The sequence below is a fragment of the Protobothrops mucrosquamatus genome, unplaced genomic scaffold, assembly GCF_001527695.2.
Source record: "Protobothrops mucrosquamatus isolate PMUCROS unplaced genomic scaffold, P.Mucros_1.0 scaffold942, whole genome shotgun sequence".
Classification (NCBI taxonomy): Eukaryota; Metazoa; Chordata; class Lepidosauria; order Squamata; family Viperidae; genus Protobothrops; species Protobothrops mucrosquamatus.
In genome coordinates, this window is record NW_015387190.1 from 1,031,766 (window position 1) to 1,051,246 (window position 19,481).

General features: G+C 48.6%; 2 protein-coding genes across 2 annotated transcripts in view; one reads left to right on the top strand and one right to left on the bottom strand.

The window, feature by feature from the left end:
* Nucleotides 1-15,460, top strand: part of SNX8 (sorting nexin 8) — a 16,812-nt gene extending 1,352 nt beyond the window's left edge. Inside the window, exons 2-11 of the mRNA XM_029284790.1 lie at nt 7,013-7,203; nt 9,434-9,551; nt 9,833-9,954; nt 10,574-10,654; nt 11,225-11,385; nt 11,693-11,825; nt 12,718-12,786; nt 13,663-13,812; nt 14,378-14,527; nt 14,721-15,460. Of these exons, the coding sequence (XP_029140623.1) occupies nt 7,063-7,203; nt 9,434-9,551; nt 9,833-9,954; nt 10,574-10,654; nt 11,225-11,385; nt 11,693-11,825; nt 12,718-12,786; nt 13,663-13,812; nt 14,378-14,527; nt 14,721-14,834 (1,239 nt within the window). The 5' untranslated portion in view covers nt 7,013-7,062 and the 3' untranslated portion in view covers nt 14,835-15,460. The remainder of the gene's footprint in view (nt 1-7,012; nt 7,204-9,433; nt 9,552-9,832; nt 9,955-10,573; nt 10,655-11,224; nt 11,386-11,692; nt 11,826-12,717; nt 12,787-13,662; nt 13,813-14,377; nt 14,528-14,720) is intronic.
* Nucleotides 15,461-15,634: 174 nt separating this feature from the next.
* On the bottom strand, nt 15,635-19,207 carry NUDT1 (nudix hydrolase 1). Its single transcript, XM_015819535.1, has 3 exons — nt 19,056-19,207; nt 17,855-18,000; nt 15,635-16,981 (listed from the first exon to the last, which is right to left on the bottom strand). The coding sequence occupies exons 1-3, from the start codon at nt 19,205-19,207 to the stop codon at nt 16,731-16,733; spliced, it is 549 nt and encodes a 182-aa protein (XP_015675021.1). The 3' UTR covers nt 15,635-16,730.
* Nucleotides 19,208-19,481: the final 274 nt, after the last annotated feature.

Sequence of the window (19,481 nt, forward strand, 5' to 3'; positions counted from 1 at the left end):
CCCGAGTCCGATCCGCCGCGCCGCGCCGCGCAGAAGAGCCCGGGGCGCCAAGCGGCGCGCGCGCTCCTGCCGGGCCAGCCGCGGCGCGGGCAGCACGTGTCGGGCCGCCTCGGAGGCGCCTCCCCGGCCCGCCCCGACGGCCCCCTGGCCGGAGAGAGACGGGGGAGGGACGCTTCCCACCCCCCGGGCGGCTCACATGACCGAGGCCAGCGATGGACCGAGACGAAGGGCCCGAAGCGAGCCCGGGAGGAGGCGCGGGTAAGCAGCCTCGCCAAGGCGCCTTCCCTGCGGCGCGCCCGCTCCCCGCCTGGGCCAGCGGCGCCTGCCTGCCTCGCTCTCCAGCGCCAGGCCGCCCCCCGGCCGCCTCCCCCCCCCCCGGGCTGGGGACGATGGGCAGGGCGACCCACAGCCCGGGAGACCCCGGCGCGCCCCGGCCGGCTTGGAGAGCTTGGAGAGGTCCCGGGGGTCCCTTCGCCTCTCGGGGGTCCTTCTACCCATCTGGAGGGCCGGAGGGTCCCGGCCCGGCGGCGCAGGGTCCGGGGCGGTGGGGCAGCGGGGTTTTAAGCGCTGCGCGGGGCGCCCCCTCCCCTCTTCTCCTCGCCAGCCGGGGTTTCTAAGCGCAGCGCCCTAACCTTGAAAAGGCGGCTCTGGAGGGAAGGGATCGGGAGCAAGGGAAAGGCGTGGGAGGGTGGCAGCTGGGTGGCTGGGGGGGATGGGAGGTGTAGTCCTCGCCCAGCTGGAGCACTCCGAGGCAGGAAGACCCCCTGCGGGCCTCCCCACCACCCCCCACCCCAATTCCAGGTTTGGAAAAAGAAGGCCTGGATTCTCTCCCCCCCCTTTTTTTTTTAAAAAAAGGAGGTTGGGAGGGTTCAGATCTGGGTTTCTCTCCCAAGCGGGCAACTTGTGGACCCCCACCTCCCAGAAAGCCAGCTGGGGAATTCTGGGAGTTGAAGTCCACCTACAGGTGGTCCTCGACTTACAACTGTTCGCTTAGTGACCGTTCAACGTTAACAACGGCACTGAAAAACGGACCGACTTTCACCCTTAGGACCCTTGCAAGCCTCCCCGCGGTCACCTGAACCAAAATCAGAAGCCTGGCAACTGACTCACATTTATGACGGTTGCAGCGTCCCTGTGGGGGGGGGTCACCTGATTCCCCCCTTTTGTGACCTTCTGACAAGCCACGTCAATGGCGAATCCGGGTTCACTTAACAACCGTGTTAGGAACTTGACAACTGCACGGTGTCTCACTTAGCAACATCAATTTTGGGCTCAATTGTGGCCGTAAATCGAGGACTATCTGTTATCTTAAAGTTGCCACAGTTCCGGAAAGCCTGGATTTAGAAGCTGAGCTGAAATGACTTGCCCCGTGGAGGTTGGCATGATCTGCTTGCCCTTTTAGGTGAACTTAGCTTCTTTATTATTATTTTTATGGTTAAAAAAATGCTGCTGATTTCTTCACATGATGTGTTTGTGGTCGCACCAAGCTGGTTATGTCGATCATGAGTTGCCTATCGTGACTCTTCACACAATCCGTTGTGGCTTCATGGGCCGTTTGGGAGGTTGGGCTGCATCTAGGTGAGGCCAGCCTTTGTGGCCTGGAAATTGTGGTTTGTGGCTTGACATGCTGCATTAGTCCAGCCGAAGATGTTTTACCCCCAATAAACCAACATTAACCCAAGCATGGCTTAATAGGTGTAAATCCAACCCAGTGATTGGCATGCTTGCCTGTTAGTAGCCCGATTGTCATTTTCTGGCTTTTTGTGCTGGCTGTAAAGTCTGGGTTTTATTTTGTGTTATGCCGATTGGCTCACTTACTCAATCAACTTTTCTTCTTTTCTACGCAATGAACTCAGCGTATTACCCAACGCCCTCTCTCTGCTGTGTGGATTGATTTAGTAGGGACTGATTAAGCTTTCTAGGAAGGAACTGAATGAGAGCAAAGGAAATAAAAAGAGGCACTCAACGCACTCGGTTAACTTTGCACTGTCTCGTTTTTAATATGAGAAAGTCTCTAGAACAGTGTTTCTCAACCTTGACAATTTTAAGGCATGTGGACTTCAACTCCCAGAATTCCACAGCCAGCAATGCTGGCTGTGGAATTCTGGGAGTTGAAGTCCACATGCCTTAAAATTGTCAAGGTTGAGAAACACTGCTCTAGAAAACTTCCTTTGCTGTCTCTGATCTTGTTTGGGCTGACAAACATCTGGACTAATTTCTTAATAACAGCGCTAGGATTTGGGCGCCTGTATTTCACCTGCAGCATTTTTACCCCTCTCTTTAGCCCAAAGATTTCGGAGGCTCTCGGATTTTAGAGCCGGAAAGTGAGGGCATGCAAGGAAAAACAGGTGGGGTCGGAGCAGGAAAAAAAAAAAAGCAAGCTCAAGGCATGAGGCTGTCACTGATGCTTCTCTGGGCTCCATGTTGATCCTGCAGGTTTTTCCTTCCTGCTTGTCTCCAGTGTGGCTCCCTCTATTCCATGTGGATTGCCGGTGCTGATGCTTCAGGCCCCGCTTCTGCTCCTTTGTGGCTTTTGTTTGTTTTCTTCCATTGTTTCCTCTGGGGCTTAAAGCCTTGTGTGATCTTGCACAATATTTCCAATATTTAGGCTCGAGAGAGCTGGGAACAGATTCTGCTCAGCATAAGGAACGGAACGCCTTTGCTGGGTCAGACAACCGTCCGTGGCAAGTAGGACTTTGGCCAGCAAATCCCTTGGAATGCAGTGTCTGTGTCCCCTGGGCCTGGTTGCTGTGTTTAGGATAGCATAGGATAGGATAGGAATGGAATAGAATAGAATAGCAGAGTTGGAAGGGACCTTGGGGGTCTTCTAGTCCAACCCCCTGCTCAGGCAGGAAACCCTATACCATTCCACTTAACAAACGTCTCACTTAGCCACATAAATTTTGGGCCGTAAGTCGAGAACTGCCTGTACCAGTTGCCAAGCAACCTGATTTGGTCACAAATTGATCCCAGGGATGCAGTCCTTGAACTTATGACTGTCACAGCATCCCTGGGATCAATTTCAGCCACCTTTTTTAGAGCCCTCGTAACTTTGAACGGTCACTAAACGAACGGTCACAAGTGGAGGACTCCCTGTATTGCAAATTCTGGTCATTGTTTTCCTTTTTTTTTTTTCACCCCTTTCTGAAGACTCCGTATGGTGCCGTCTTGTATTATCCAGCCTAATCACCCTTGAGCAGATTAATAACCGAGGGGCCTATGCTTAATCTGATGCTTCTTGGCTGAGCAGGATTTGAACTCGGCTCTTCCAAGTCACAATCCACAAGGAGGCCATCGCCTCCCTAGTCCGTGAGTTGCCATCTCTCCCAAGCTCCAGGCTGTAAGTTCAGTAGCAAGAGATTTTTTTTTTTAAGTGAGCGTTTCAGACATCTGGAGGCGCTTATGTAACTCAACCCTCAACCACCAGGCCCTGTGGTTTGGGATAAATATTTATATATATATATTAATATTTCTTAAAGCCTCTTTGCAGGCCTGGAATGGATATGGGCTGAAATTTGGAGAGGCAGGTTTTCCTGGTTTTGTACGGAACTCAAAACCAAGAAATGAACGTTGCAACTCGGCTTAAAGACCACAACGGTCAACGGTGGTCAGGCTGGCATTGGAACCAGGTTGTTTTGTGTCTCGAATCCCGCACAGCCTGGTCAAAAACAACTCTGTCCAAACCGGGGGAAAAAATTATTTTTCCCCAGCTGTTTCTCATTACCGAAGATTATTTGGCAGGGATCTTTTTTTATTTTGCTTTCCTCGGGCCAGAAAATTGCAGAAGTACGTTGGGCTGTGTGTTAACTTTCCGAAATCATTTCAGTTCCATTTTCTGATGAATTCTAGAAATGTTAAAAGAGTGTGGTGGGGGGATTTCCTGAGAAGCGGGGAGGGGGGAACCCCTAAATTTTTCCTGATCAGAAACTCTAAATGGGAAATTAGAACGCTTCCAGACTATTATTTCTAAACTTCTTCTTTTTTCCTCTTACAAGCTGGATTAGAAAAAGGAAGCAAAAACGGCAGTAAACAAGCTAGGATGATTTGATTTGGAGCTGATCTCCTTGTTATCCTGTTTCCAGTTATTGCCATTTGCTGAGGTTTGCATTCCATTGTAGCTCTGTTTTCTTCTCTCTCTCTCTCTCTCTCTCTCTCTCTCTCTCTCTCTCTCTCTCTCTCTCTCTCATATTCTCTCTTTCGTTCTTTCGCATACTTTCTCATTCTCTCTTTCCCTTTCTTTCTCTCTCTTTTTCTCTTTCTCATTCTCTCTTTCTCTCACCCCCTCTCTCCCCTTTCTTTCCCTCTCTCTCTTTCTCTTACTCTCTCTTTCTCATTCTCTTTCTCTTTCTGTCTTCCTCTCTCTCATTTTGTTGCTCTCTTTCGCTCTTTCTTTCTCATTCTCTTTCTTTCTCTCTCTCATTCTCTGTCTCTTTCATTCTTTCTCATTCTCTTTCCCTTTCTCTCTCTTTCTCATTCTCTCTTTCCCTCTCTCCCCTTTCTTTCCTCTCTCTCTCTTTCTTTTCCTCTCTTTCTCATTCTCTCTCTTTCTCTCTTCCTCTCTCTCATTCTTTCGCTCTCTTTCTCTCTTTCTCATTCTCTTTCTCTCTCTCTCTCTCCCTCTTTTACCCTAGAATAGGTGAGACGTGGAGAAAACTGCTATTCGTGGCTTATTCTGGCTGTACAGTGGCAGGCAAACATCTGGTTTTGTTTGTTTGGAAGCCCAGTTTCCCTCTGCTTTGCAAGGTCGGGCCTTGAGGTTGGAATGAGGAATCCTTGATTTTTTTTCCCCCTTCCCCCCCTTCTCCCCCCCCACCAGTGGGATTTGCTCTGTTCCTTCCGGAGGAAGAATTTCTCTCTCTGGGAAGGGACCTTGGACTTTGGGGAGTGTTGCAATGCCTGTGTTTTGCTTTGGACCAAACGTGTCTTGGAACTGCATTTCGCCCAGATGGAGGTTGAGAGGTTTTGCCACATGGCATCCCGACCTCAAAGGAATGTTTTGGCTTTCAGAGTGGTGTTTTTTTTTACATATAAATATTCTGTTCAATCCTGTCTGATTCTCGGAGACGGCCTGGACAAGCCCGTTTTCCTGGCTGAGGACGTTTGCCCTTGTCTGCTTCTTAGAGCTTGGAGAGACAGATTGGTTTGAGGTCACCCAGCTGTTTCGCTGCCTAAAGCAGGATTAGAATTCATGGTCTCCTGGTCCCCAACCTGGTGCCTTCACCACCACCCCAAACTGGCTCTCTTGAGATTTTTAAGACTGCTCAAAGGTTGGCAAATGGGGACTACTGCGAGTGTGACGTTACCTCCCTGAAATAATTCAAACAGACCCCCCTATCTTCCTTGGAATAACAGAATAACAGAGCTGGAAGGGACCTCAGAGGTCTTCTAGTCCAACCCCTTACCTTCCTGTGTGTGAGGAAAACAACCTGCTCCCGTGCAGTTGTGGCTCTGTGTGATGGGTGGGAGGGGGTCCTTCTGTTCTAGCCGTCCACATCTGCAGGCGTGGCATTTCAGTGGCATCACATGGGAAAGATTTTGGGTTAGGAATATGACTCCATTCCTGGGCCAAGTTTTGAGATTGTCCAGTCGGTCACAATGGGTCGAGTTAACCTGAGCTCAGGTGGGCCAGTGATTCTCAGACTCGACCACTTTAAGACAGGTGGACTTCAACACCCAGGATTTAACTGCAGTGATTCGCTTAACGACCTGGGCCAAAACAGTGCGTACATTTGGGCGTAACTCCCTTAAACCACCGCTTTGCTTAGCGGAGGAAATTCTGCTCCCCCATGAAGACTGAAAGACTGGTAAGAAAGGCAGAGAAATCTTGAGTGGTGGGTTTAGAAGAGGAGAGAGGATAGCTTGGTTATACAGGTGGTCCTCGGCTTATGACCGCAACGGAGCCCCAAATTTCCATCCCTAAGTGAGACACTTGTTAAGTGAGTTTTGCCCCACTTTACGACTTTTCTTGCCACCGTTGTTAAGCAAATCATCATGGCTGGGAAGTGAGACTGGATTCCGCATTGACTTTGCTTGTCAGAAAGCTGCAAAAACACAACCGTCATAAATACGAGTCGGTGGCCAAGCGTCTGAATTTTGATCACGTGACCGCGGAGATGCTGCAGCGGTCTAAGTGTGAAAAACGGCCACCCGTCCCTTTTTCCGCTGCCGTCGTAACTTTGAATGGTCACTAAATGGACCGCTGTAAGTTGAGGACTGCCTGTATTAGCCTTCCTCCGGATTTATTCATCGCTCTTAGCAATGGTTGGTTTACCCATGATTTTTGGAGCGAGCCGTGATCGGCTGGCTTCCTGCAACCCTCATCTGCAAACCCCCCCAGCGGTTGGGTTCACACAACCAGAGTGCCCCCGAAACCAAGCCGTGTGTTACAGCTGGTTCATTGTGATGGGTGAACCTTGCCTTGAGTTATTCGATGGTCTCCAACTTAGACCTTTTGGCTCTGTAGGGACTACAGCTCCCACCGAACCCACATCTGGGGAGTCTCACCTTGGAAAAAGGCCGTTGCGGATAAAATAAGAGCAACGAGAAACAGACGGTGGGTCTGTCCTTCACCCAACTTCCTGGGCTCCCAAAATGTTGGGAGTGGACATCTTTAGCAGACAGGACGGTGTTTTTCCTTCGGTTGGCATCGAAATCTTCATTCTCCACACACACACACCCCTTTTCCAGGGTTGGTTGTGCGAACAAGATTCAAGAATGCCAGCTGTAGGCTTTCCTGCGTTTTGATCTTAGCGGGAGCCAGTTCGACAAGAATTACCAGCCACTTGACTGGCTCCCTTTGATGAATTTTGTTGGCACCCGGCTGAGCAGAGCAACTGCTTCTGGAGAGGTGTGGGGGTTTGAAACGTTTCTGGGTAGTTTAGGTGAGGATCCTAGGTGTGTGTGTGTGTGTCTGCTCAGGCAGAGCGATTTGCAGACTGCGTAGCCCAGGTCTCTTCCCACTGGCTTTTTCAAGAGCGTCTCCTTCCTTTTGGAATTCTCTGTTCTCCTCTAGAGGTGGGGGAGCCTGCCGTCAGTGACCCGAAGGATCCAGAAGAACCTCGCATGCAGAGGCCTCCGGGAAGTCCCCTGGTCCTCCCTCACACCTTGCAGGAGCTCCTGAGCAAAGACATCGTTCAAGTGCAGTTAATCCCGGAGAAAAGGGGGCTGTTTTTGAAGCACGTGGAATATGAAGTCTCCAGCAAGGTTGGTGATGGGGGAATAAATTCAATTTCTGGGCTTGGCTGGAGAAACTGGGTTGATCCGCCAGACCTCGGGCTGGGCTGGGCTGGGCTGAGCGGAGCAACGAAAGGGGTGTATTTGCAGAAAGCAAAAAGATTGGCCTGAACAAAGAGTGAAGCAATTTGTCTTGGCCCTTAGCTGAAGCTCGCAGGCTTGCAAGAGGCTGTGTCTTGGGAGAGAGCTATGTCCCCCCCCCCCTAAAAAAGAGAGAACATCTGTATTTTGCAGCTGTTTATCAGTTCTGTGCTTAGCAATGTCAAGCACATTGTGCAAGACTGGCATTTTAGAAACCATAGTTAATGGGATATAAACTTCTTTTCCTTCTCAACCTCTAACCCAATGCTTCCCAAACTTGGCAGCTTTAAGGTGGGCGGACTTCAACTCCCAGAATTCCCCAGCCAGCCACATTGCCAAAGTTGCAGAACGCTACTCTAAAGGGCTAACCCTTGGCTAGAGCTGTTTGTCAAATAATGTAATGCATTACTTAAGTTTTATAATGTCACTATCAAATTATAGAAGGAGAAGAAAGGACTCCTTTTTTTTACTATTATGGAGCCTCTCTGTAATCAATATAATAAATAATAAAAATTGGACTGGATTTGCACCAGATCAATTGATGGAATCCGTTCCTTGGGTCTCGGGAAGCCTCCCATCCACATATTCGAACCAGCTGGCTGTAGGAAAGATCTCATCTAGGAATAATCTGTACACTTTAAAAGGTTTTTTTTTTTTTTAATAATCTGCAAGTACATATACAGCGTGAGATGCCAAGATTGGCAAAGAGGGTTGCCAGTTTGCAGAAAGAAAGAAAAAAAACCCTATTATTTCATTTATAAACATAATTGGAGTTTATAAAGCTGTATCAATTCCAGCCATTTCGATCGTGGCTGAGCGCTTGTATTGACTGACTCCCGTTCATTTCTCGGGCTGGTGAAAAAAAAATATATATCTCGATTTGAAGCCTTGCCTTTCAATTCTCCAGAAATAAATGATTTCCCCCCCCCCCCCGCAAAAGGATTTTTTGCTTCTTTTCTTCCACATTTGCTGTTGGCAGCTTTTCTCAGCCCTTATTTTTCAGGGTGATTCAAACTCCAGCAATGAAGGCGAGGGGAAAGCTTCCAGCGTGTTGCATCATTTAGCTTTTCGAGAGGATTTATTGCTTGCTGCAAGACGTGGCTGTTGTGGTTTGTTTAGATCTGTTGTGAAGGGAGACTGAGACAGGATTCTTTGATGTTTAAGCGAAGGGTGAACTGATAAGTTTGTTCTCACCAGGTCCTTTGACTAGCTGCCCATCACTCAAAATGAGACCTGTTTATTTATTTAATCGCTGTAGGTAGCCGCCCATCTCAGTAAGGAACTTTGGGCAATGAAGAAGGTTAAAAGTAAAAATAGAAACAATAACAACTGCAAAAATCAAAAGTAGATAGCAGCCAAGAGAGAAATTCCCTGAGGATAGGCTCCAGCACGTGTCCAAAAGCTTGGAAGGCAAAAAAAACCTCTCTGGTCTCCTTGACCGACAAAAATTGGATCCTGCAACATTAGCCCCAGGACACGTAGATTTTGCCTTCCTTCATAAGAAATGCAACAATTGTTAACACAGCCAGGAGATGGGTCCTTTCACACACTTGGGGCAGAATGGGACAATTCACTGCAAGACAACTCACTGTGGGGCAATTTAACAATTCAATTATTTTAAAAATTATTTTAACTTTTGCCATTCCCCTTTCATTTTGTCCCTCCATTGGCATCCTTTCTTTGATGATTCTATTCCACTATTTCTTCGATATTAGGGTAATGCTTGTCCCACGTTGAGCTGGACGTGGGAAGTTGTTGTAGATCCCACTCGGGGACCCAGGTCTGGGCACAGAACCAAGTTTTTGGGGTCTTGGGAAAGGCCAGCAGGATTGGGTCCAACCTCATCTCTGGAGAGAAAAGGCTGTATAGGGTGGGCACCATGGCAGAAAAGATGTCTCTTCTGGCCCTCACTTTCCGGCATCCCTTAGCCAATGAGATCTGGAGTGTTCCCATCTTGAGAGACGAGATGGGATGGGTAGGAACTACCAGGGTCCCTTAAGCAACCCAGGAGATGCTGGACAAGATGGCGTCTAGGGCTTCTGTTCCTGTGCCAAGGTGTCAAGAGCTCCAGCATCTCCTTTGAGGAAGCTCTGAATAGACTCCTTCATTCGCCCTACAGCGTTTTAGGTGCTCCGTTTACCGGCGGTATAACGATTTTGTGGTTTTCCATGAGATGCTCCTTCAGAAGTTCCCCTACCGTATGGTCCCTGGCTTGCCTCCCAAGAGGATGTTAGGAGGTAAGCTTAGAGAGATAACTAAACTCCAGGAAGACCATCAATGATGGCCTTCCCTAACCTGGTCTCTTTCCAAATGGGTTTGGAACGATGACGGTTAGACTTCCTAGTCAACCAAGGCATTCTGTTGGGAGTTGAAGTCCCAGCCCCTCTACAGATGTCCTGTTGACCCTAGCTTATGGCTGGGATTGGTATAAGAAGTGGGATTTCCTTTTGTGCATAAAAACGATCAGGAAGGTTTTGAAGATTGAGGTACCTAACGTGGCCCTTCTCCCATCTTCCAGCTGACCGAGAATTCATCGAAACTAGACGCCGTGCCTTGAAGCGCTTCATCAACCTGGTGGCGCGACACCCTCCTTTTTCAGAAGATGTGCTTCTGAAGTTCTTCCTCTCTTTCAGTGGGTCGGTAAGTGTGCATGAGAAAGACTCCATGGGTCACTGAATATGTTGTAGAGATCAGTGCTTGCTGGCTTATCTAGTATTGGTTTACCAGATGCCTCCTATCGGTTAGATATCTACCATAACATTGTCCAAAGCAGGACTTTCCAAACTGGGCAACCTTTACAGGATCTTAAGGCTACTAGTAATTTATCTAGTTGCTCAGTTGCATATATATATATCCAGTGAAGGAGATAAACCACATTTGTGATGCCCAAACTTGCCTTGAGTAGCACCTGATCTTACATGGGGTCATCCCAACAGCAATTAGCTAGATGACAGAGATTGACTCAAACCAGGGACAATTTGATGTTTCCAGTTAATCTTGTGATCAACCCCCCAATTTCTGGTATCTGAGATTGCTACAGCTCTCATACGTTGAATCCAGAGGTGGCCTTTGAGTCAAAGGTGAGAGATTAGCTCCCGGCACACAGGCCACAAACGTTGACACATTGTGCTGACGGATGCAAAACTCCAGGAAGGCGTAAGGAGATAGCCGCTGCTAACACCACCGATGACTGTAGGAACGTGCTCCAGTTCCTTTTTTGTCCCTCTTCCTATTTGTATCCTTCTTGTTGTTGTTCCAGGATGTTCAGAACAAGCTGAGGGAGCTGGTCCAGGGTGTGGGAGACGAATTCATGACCTGCAAGTTCGCAATGCAGGCAAAGGTATTGTCTGGAGAGACCTCCTGTTAGAGACGTGGACGTGGGGTGGCTTCAGCAGAAGACTTCCGTTTGTAACAGAGAGATAGAAAGGCTCAATCCTGGTGTTTCTCAATGTTGGGGTGGACTTCAACGCCCAGAATTCCCCAGTCAGTGTTGGAAGTTGAAGTCCACCCATCTTAAAGCGGCCAACATTGACTTAAGATACTTGAGCTGCATTGAGAATGAGAGGCTGAGGAGGATTGTACCAGCTGCGGTCAACTTCTCCTGCTATGTAGGACAGAGGTCCCCAACCTTTTGGGCACCAGGGACCGGTGCCATGGAGAAAGGTTTTTCCGTGGGGGTGTGGTTTTGAATACTGCCTGCATCCCGAGGGTGGAGCTTTGCTTGTTTGTGCGGCCCACTTGCTGGCATGCTGCAGACCGGTGCCGGTCCACAGACCTGGGATAGGGCACTCCTGATGTAAGGTTCTTCCAACTATGTGGAAGCTGATTGTGCTATCACCATCCCCAGCCCAGCGCCCCTCCAGCCTCCCCATGTAGCTGTTATTGTGTCTCTTTCCTGCTCCTCCTCCAGGAGTATTTGCCCACAGACATCCAGATCCACTTTGCGGCCAGCCGAGAATTGATCAGGAACATCTACAACAGCTTCTACAAACTCAGGGACCGGACGGAGCGGATCGCATCCCGGGCGGTGGACAATGCCTCGGACCTTCTCCTGTTTGGGAAGGAGCTAAGGTGAGGGGGTGTGGACTGAGGCACCTGCTTTCTAGACCGGGGGGTCCTCAACCTTGGACACTTTAAGACTTGTGGACTTCAGCTCCCAGAATCGTAAGGCCCATTTTTGGGGGGGCTGTTGTAGCTTTCAATGGTCACTAAATGAACTATTGTAAGTTGAGGACGACCCGTATTGGATGACCAAATAAGGAAGGAGGGTCTAAGGCAGGTCTGGGGGCTTGGTGCAAGTGGGGGGGTTGGTGCAAAGGCCTGGCAGGGTCTTCATGGATACACACACACACACACACACACACCCTTCTTCCGGCAGTGCTTTGGGCTCGGACACAACCCCGCTGCCTTCCTGGGCAGCCCTCAACAGCGGCGTCTGGAGCGACCTGAAGCAGGCGCTCAAAGGCCTCTCCGTAGAATTCGCCATGCTGGCCGACAAAGCTGTGCAGCAGGTGAGCTGGGGTAGGGGATGGGGGCAAGGGTGGCGTGGGAGGGGGTGGGTGCCCTCCCCCTCTGAGATTCATTGATGTTTCCGTGAAGATTGCAAAGCAGCGCCTGGCTGGCCGATCCTCATTTAGCGACCGCCTTGCTTGGCGAACGTCCGCACTAGCCACGGGGACGAAAAAGTCACCAGGCGGCCCTCTCCTTCGCCGGTCTCCTAAAGCAAAGGAAGACGGGAGGAAGAACGTAAGCAATGTTTCACTTAACGACGGTCACGGTTTCGCTTAACGACGGCATCCGCTTAACGACCAAGAAGACGCCAGTTCCGGCTTCAGCCTCCGAGCAAGGACAACCTGCAAATCGTGGCCGTTCTCCAGGCAATTGCCCAGGATGGGATCCTGTTGATTAACTCATTATAAAAAAATAAGGAAGAGCCATCGGAAGGCACAGCCGTATTAGAGAGAGACGTGTCTGAAAACGAATGTCAATTTTTTAGAGGGAGGGGTTTTTTCACTTAATGACTGCATCGCTTACTGACGGATGTGTCGGTCACCAGCTGAGGACTACCCGTATGTGTGTGTGTAGATATGTATGTGCGTGTGTGTGTATGGATATACGCACACACACATGCCCATACACAGAATACCTGCACATCCATCCACCCGCCATCGCCTTCAGCTTGAATTTCTCTACCTCCCCCCCCCCTCGCTTTTTATCTTCTCTCCGTTGAAAGATTCCCCCGGAGAGCTTCCTTTCCAAGACGGGATCCAGCCTGCAAGGGGCCACTTCCCACCGGCTTCCTCCCTTCCTGCCCTCGGGCGGGCAGGGAGGCCTGGGTGAGCAGCTGCCCCCCACCTCCCCCCACACCCCATTCACGGGGTTCTCTTTCGTTCTGCTGCCCAGGGTAAACAGGAAGAGAACGACGTGGTGGAGAAACTCAACCTTTTCCTGGACTTGCTCCAGTCTTATAAAGTGAGTCCCACGTTCAGTCCGTTTGTTTGGGAAGAGAAAGGCTGGGCCACGGCTGGGGGCTGGAGGAGAAGTGGGAAGTGTCCGAAACAGGAGAGTCAAGGAATGAAAAAGGGGAAAAATGGGTGGGTGGACGGACGGACAGACAGACAGACAGATAAATGATAGATAGATAGATAGATAGATAGATAGATAGATAGATAGATAGATAGATAGATAGATAGATAGATAGATAGATAGATAGATAGATAGATAGATGATAGACAGACAGAGATAGATAGATAGATAGATAGATAGATAGATAGATAGATAGATAGATAGATAGATAGATAGATAGATAGATAGATAGGTGATAGACAGAGATAGATAGATAGATAGATAGATAGATAGATAGATAGATAGATAGATAGATAGATAGATATAGATAAATGATAGAGATAGGTAGACAGACTGAGTTCTAATTACTACTATCTACTATTCTGTCTGCTATCTGTCTATCTCTATCTCTTTCTATCTGTCTATTTACTATCTCTATCCATCTGTCTATCTGTCACTGTTCTAATTACTACTACTACCTACTATCTACTATCTGTACTATCTATCTATCTATCTATCTATCTATCTATCTATCTATCTATCTATCTATCTATCTAGATAGACAGACAGACTGACTGATAGATGATAGAGAGGTAGACAGGCAGACAGACAGAGCTAGTTTGACAGACAGGGATGGATGGATAGGCTAGAGAGAAATACAGTAGATAGAGCTAGAGAGAGACAAGAGACAGGCAGATCGACAGATGCTACCGGTAGATAGAAATTAGCCCCCTGACGTCTGGTTCCCCTGGCCAGCTGCCTCTTCCGCCTTCCGCGTTGTAGGATCTGTGCGAGAGGCACGAGAAGGGCGTGTTGCACAAACACCAGAGGGCTCTGCACAAGTACAGCATGATGAAGAAGCAGATGATGAGCGCCACGGTGCAGAACAAGGAGCCGGAGTCGGTGGAGCAGCTGGAATCCCGGATCGTGGAGGTAGGGTCCTTGGGGGGGTCTTCTGAACCCGTGCTGGCCAACAAGAGGGACGTCGCAGAGAAACGTTTCTGCATCCTGAAAATGGTGGTGGGGTCTCGGTTTTTTATTTTGGATAAAAGAACAGAAAGTCGGGATGCGTTCAGTCCTCTTGGCAACGATAAGTTGGTGAAGCCAAAACAGCTGTGGAGAGTTTTCTGAGGCATCTGGGATTGGGGAAGAAGATGGGGCTGGGGGTGAGGTGTTGGATAGGAGAGGATAACTTGTGGTGTCTAATCTTTCCCTTCCTCTTTCCTTCTCCTTTCCTTTCCTTCTCCTTCTCTTTCTCCTTCCCCTTCTCTTCTGTCTCCTTTTTCCTCTTCTCTTCCTTCTCTTTTTCCTCCCTCTCCCCCTTTTCTCCTTCTTCTCTTCCTTCTCCTTTTCCTCCTCCTCTTTCTCCCTCTCCTCCCCCCTTTTCTTCTCCTTCTCTTCTGTCTCCTTTTTCCTCTTCTCTTCCTCCTCCTCTTCCTTTTCCTCCTCCTCCTCCCCGTTTCCCTTTGTCTTCCTCTTACCCACCCACCACCCTCAGCAAGAGAACGCAATCCTCACCATGGAGCAGCGCAACTACTTCTCCCTCTACTGCCTTCACCAAGAGACTCAACTCATCCACATTTACCTCCCGCTCACCTCTCACATCTTGGGGGCCTTCGTCAACTCGCAGATCCAAGGCCACCAAGAGGTAAGTGCCTACCAGGCTGGGGTGGGTGGGTGGCTGGAGGGCGCCCACCAGTTGGGCAGTCTGGCCGGTTCTTGTTTTCCTCAAGCACCCGAGGGCCACGGAGGGCCTCTCCGTAAATGCTGGAGAACAACTTCTGCTGGTGTTTCCTTGCCCTTCTGCCCACCGGCTCTGCCTCTCTCCTTTCCTTCTGCAGATGAGCACAGTCTGGAACGAACTGAAACCCAAGCTGAGCTGCCTCTTTGCAGGAACCAGCAGCGTGTTGATGCTCCCCTTGTCTGCTCAAGAGGAGAACTTTCTTCCCAGTTAATGTTTTGGGATTCAGGATGGGAGTGGCTGGAAGGAAGGGCTGCCCTTGACACTTAACCGGAACCTGTCCAGCTGTCCTCCTCTCGGCAAATCCTAGGTTTTGCCTCCCCGAGCCTGATTTGAGGGGACCCACAATCTCCAGGACGTAGAGATGTGATTTTTTTTTTTCAAAGGCCTCTTTTGTGCTTTATCATTTTTGCTATCCTCTGCGAAGGCTCAACCACGGCGCTCGGGGCAGATTTGGGGATGGGGCCTGCCCCCTGCCAAAAACAACGAGACGGGTTTGGGTGACCCACTCCACTCCAGGAATAAAACCCATAATTTCATTGAGGTTAGGGACGGGCAGCAAATCTAGGCCCCATCGATCAAAGGGGCACCCGTTTTCCTTAAACAGCATTCTGAGCAAAGTGACCATCGTGAGCTTTTCTCTCGTTTCGTTTTGAAAAGCCAGATGTTTAATTGAATAGAAGTGTAAGGCCCAGGTATGCTTCAACAGTAGACGGGGTTACGTGACTTCATGCCACGTAAGAAATGGCCAGCTGTCTCACAGAGGACTAGACTCATGAATTCATCTCTCAAAACACACGTCCAGCCTTGCCTCTGTGGAAGCCTCTCAGTGGCCAAGGTTGAGAATCTCTGCTCTAACGTCCCAAAGATGCTTTTTTTCAGGAGGCAATTGGTCTTTCTTGTTTTTCTTTGAAGACGTTTCGCTTCTCATCCAAGAAGCTTCTTCGGCTCTGATGGGATGGTGGGGAATGGAAGGATTTAGATTCTGAATGATCAGCTGTCTGTAAGGAATATAAATCCAGTTGCCTCCTGAAAAAGCACCTTGGGGACAACCAAGACCTGGATGACTGAGAATCTCCATAGACACTCCGCTATAAAAATTACTTTGTACCCTCCATGGGGCATATTCCTTCCCCTGTCCATTAATGTTCCTCGCCATACCTATCAAGGAAAGATTTCCACCAAAGCTCGGCCGAAAGTGGTGACTACATAAATACAGTGCCTTATTCCAATATATTTTTTTTAAAAACCTCTAGACAATCATCTTATTAACCAAAATGAACCTGGCTTGATTAAGTCTTGGTAAGCTGGCCAGGGGCTACCAGCCCTGAGGTTATATAAAAGGGGAAATCGTTGTTTGGTTCATGCCTAGTTAAACAAACCAGCTGTAAAAAGCTTGTTCTGCTGGATTTAAAAAAAAAATCCCAACTGCCATAAGGAAAGCTTGTCTCTTTTCTACAAGGTGAGAGGAGGTCATTTTGAGATTATTTTGAGGAAGCTCTATTTAAAGTGGATCATTTGGGATCATGGAACTTTTTTTTTTTTTTAGCAAGATGACAAAAGAAGTCATCTGAAGGGACTAAATGCCAAATTCTCAGGAAAGTAAATTGTCTTTTTTGTGTTTTTCCAAGTCATGTTTTGGTTTCGGGGTAGGTGGGCTTCCCCCAGCATCCTGGCATTTAATTTGACATTTGTAAAAGAGTGTCCGCTTTGCAAAAAGTATTGTTTTTAAACGAAGCACTTTATTATAAATGGCAGAATGTCTTTTATTTCCACTTGGTAGACTTTAATAAATGTTTCCGGAGTCTGACATCTCCAGGCCTTCCCACCCCAAAAGTTACAAAAAAGATCTATTTGTAAGAGAAATGCAAAACTCTATTAAAAGGTTGAACATTTATTTTAGCGCGGAACGTATTTATTGCAACGTGTACGATCAAAGCTTTTTTCTTCATGATATTGAGGATATCCTGGCATTTCTTCTTCTGGTTTGACCATATTTTCTCATAATCTAGTATTCTTTGATCACGGAACACATTCTGTACACGAACAAGTAGTTTTGAGGAGGTGTTTTTTTTTCCCCATGAATGAGTTCGGCAGAAGAGTCGTTTTGCTACAGGGCCGGTGGTGGTTCCTTGCCCGCCGAGATGTCCTTTATGTCTCCATCAGGAAATCTTTCTTGTGTTTCCTCCTGCATCTTCTCCACCTCCTTCAGGGTATATTCTAAGATAGTCTTCTGCCCCTGAAACTTAAAATAACCCAAGAAATGTTTCTTGCGGAGCAGAAGAGGAAACCAATATATATCGTCCGGCCACATCTCCTTGAAAGGTATCTGGTCCACGTCAAACCACTGAGGACGCATTTCTGCAATGGGAGAGAAACATGGTACAGGTAGTCCTAGACTTCTAACCACAATTGGGGCTAAAATCTCAGGATGGTTGCTAAATGAATCAAGTCCGATTTTATGACCTTTTTTTGCCGTGGCTGCTAAGTCGTTGAATCATGAGATTGTTAGGTGAATCCGGCTTCCCTGATTTTGTATGAAGCTGGCTTGAAGATCACCAATGGTGATCGTGTGACACACACACACACACACACACACCCTGGAGGTTGCAACCCTTGTGAAGTTGCCAAAATGGCAATGGTGATGTGATGGAACTTTGGAAAAAGTGCAAAGAAGAGCAACGAAGATGATTAAAGGCCTGGAGACAAAAACCTATGAAGAACGGTTGCAGGAACTGGGTATGGCCAGTCTAGAGAAAAGAAGGATTTAGGGGTGACATAGCAGTCTTCCAGTATTTGAGGGGCTGTCACAAAAAAGAGGGGGTCAATCTATTCTCCAAAGCCCCTGAAGGCAGGACAAGAAGCCATGGATGGAAACCAATCAACGAGAGAAGCAACGTGGAATTAAGGAGTAACTTCCTAACTGTGAGAACAATTAACTAGTGGAACGGCTTGCCTCCAGAGGTAGGTGCTTCATCACTGAAGGTTTTTAAGAAGAGACTGGACAGCCATTTGTCTGGAATGATATAGGGTCTCCTGCTTGAGCAGGGGGTTGGACTAGAAGACCTCCAAGGCCCCTTCCAGCTCTATTCTGATCGATGGAACCCTGCCAGTGTGATAGACACAGACTAAAAATAAAACCCACAGTGGCAGCTTGGATCCCATTATTATGCATGGAGGCCATCTTGACTTGCACACTTCCCTAATTCTGCTCATTCCCACCTACTTTCCTACCGTCACTTTCGGTGGGGTCTCCGTGGAAATTGTCAGCGCGAAAGATATGGACCTCCATCAGCTCCGAGTTGCCTACAAATTCAAAGGTAATTTGGCCCATTTTCTGCAAGGTGTCCACGGTCAAGCCACTCTCTTCCTGAAGCTCCCTGAAAGTAAGGGAACAAGAGAGTTTGCAAAGCTGGAGATGTTGGTTCACACGTTCCTTCTCACACCTGGGTGTTTCCCTCAGTTCTGCATTCCTGCATTTTCAACCGTTTTCTTAGGAATGGCAACAGGATAAGGGTGAAGGTGACCTATTGGTTTTCCAACTGGAAGCATCTGATCTCGTCTCCTTCCTTCCTTCCTTTTTCTTCCCATTTCCTTCCTTCCTTTTCTTTCCTTCTTTCCTTTCCTCCCTCTTCTTTTTTCCCCTTCCCTTACAAATTGAAATGAGTGAAATGAAAAACCTAAAATGTGACAGGGATGATAGCACCTTAGTGCACTCCTGCTCTCCCCCTCCTTAGGAACCTTTTCAATATGGGATGAGCTCTGCAGAAGTTGAATTAGAATGAAAACTCTGAAAGTTAGTAGCTGAGACAACTGAACTGGCTAAGATATCCCATACTTTGACACCGCCCAGGGAGCACGTGTAGCTTAAGGGATGCTATGGATGCAGACGCTTTTTAATTTGAATTGTGCGTGTATGTTTACTTCTTTGTCATCTTCTCTTCGTAGGCTAAATAATAATGGGTGAAATGACTCCCAGGTGATGAAATACAGTGATTCAGCGCCCATTCGTGGCCGCCCAAAACATTCCCTGAAGTCATTTCACCATTTTTCAATTTTATAGCATCTAGGTGAGTCCCCCTGTTTAGCCGATGATTGAGGTAAAACAAAGTCAGAACAAAAGGAAAGCAAAACGCCCTCAGTCCAGTATGAATCATCCTAACTCTGTTTGGCCCACAAACTAGAAGCGGAGCAGGTCACCAGGGCCTTGTGCAATTCCAAAATTGCAATCACGAGCCTTTTCCAAAGAATTGGAGAAGACTGGCCGCAGATCAGCGATTCCCAACCTTTCCAGTTTGGTGCCTCCCCCCCCCCCATCCTGATGGGGAGGGCGTGTGAGTGGCAGGCATTTGCACTGGCGCCTGCTCTGCCCATTTCTCCCATGCCCCGGGGGGGTTGGGGGCCCCTGCCATAGATAAAGTGGGTTGTCCTCCACCTTTTCGCTGCCTGCTCCACCGTCTCCCCCAGCTGCACCTTTCCACCGAAGCCGTTCCAGAGGCCGGCCCCGAAGCCGCGCTTTTTCATGCCCAGCAGGATGCGCTGCGGCTGCATCACCAGCACCAACGTGTACAGCTTAGTCGTCAGCATGCTGCATCCTAGGTCAAGAAGGAAGGGGAACGCATCCACGGTCAAGTCCGCAGAAATTCTGCGGGAAGCTGGGGCAGATTGCAAGAGAGGGGAGGGGAAAGGGGAAGGCTGAGGTTGCGGATACTGTGTTTTGCAAGAGGGTCAGGTACATGCCCAAAGCACTGGAAAAAGATAAACATTGAGGAAGGAAGGAAGGAAGGAAGGGGAAGGAAGGAGAGAGGCAGAGGAAGGAAGGAGGGAGGGAGGGAGGGAAGGGGAGAGATGAAATGAGAGG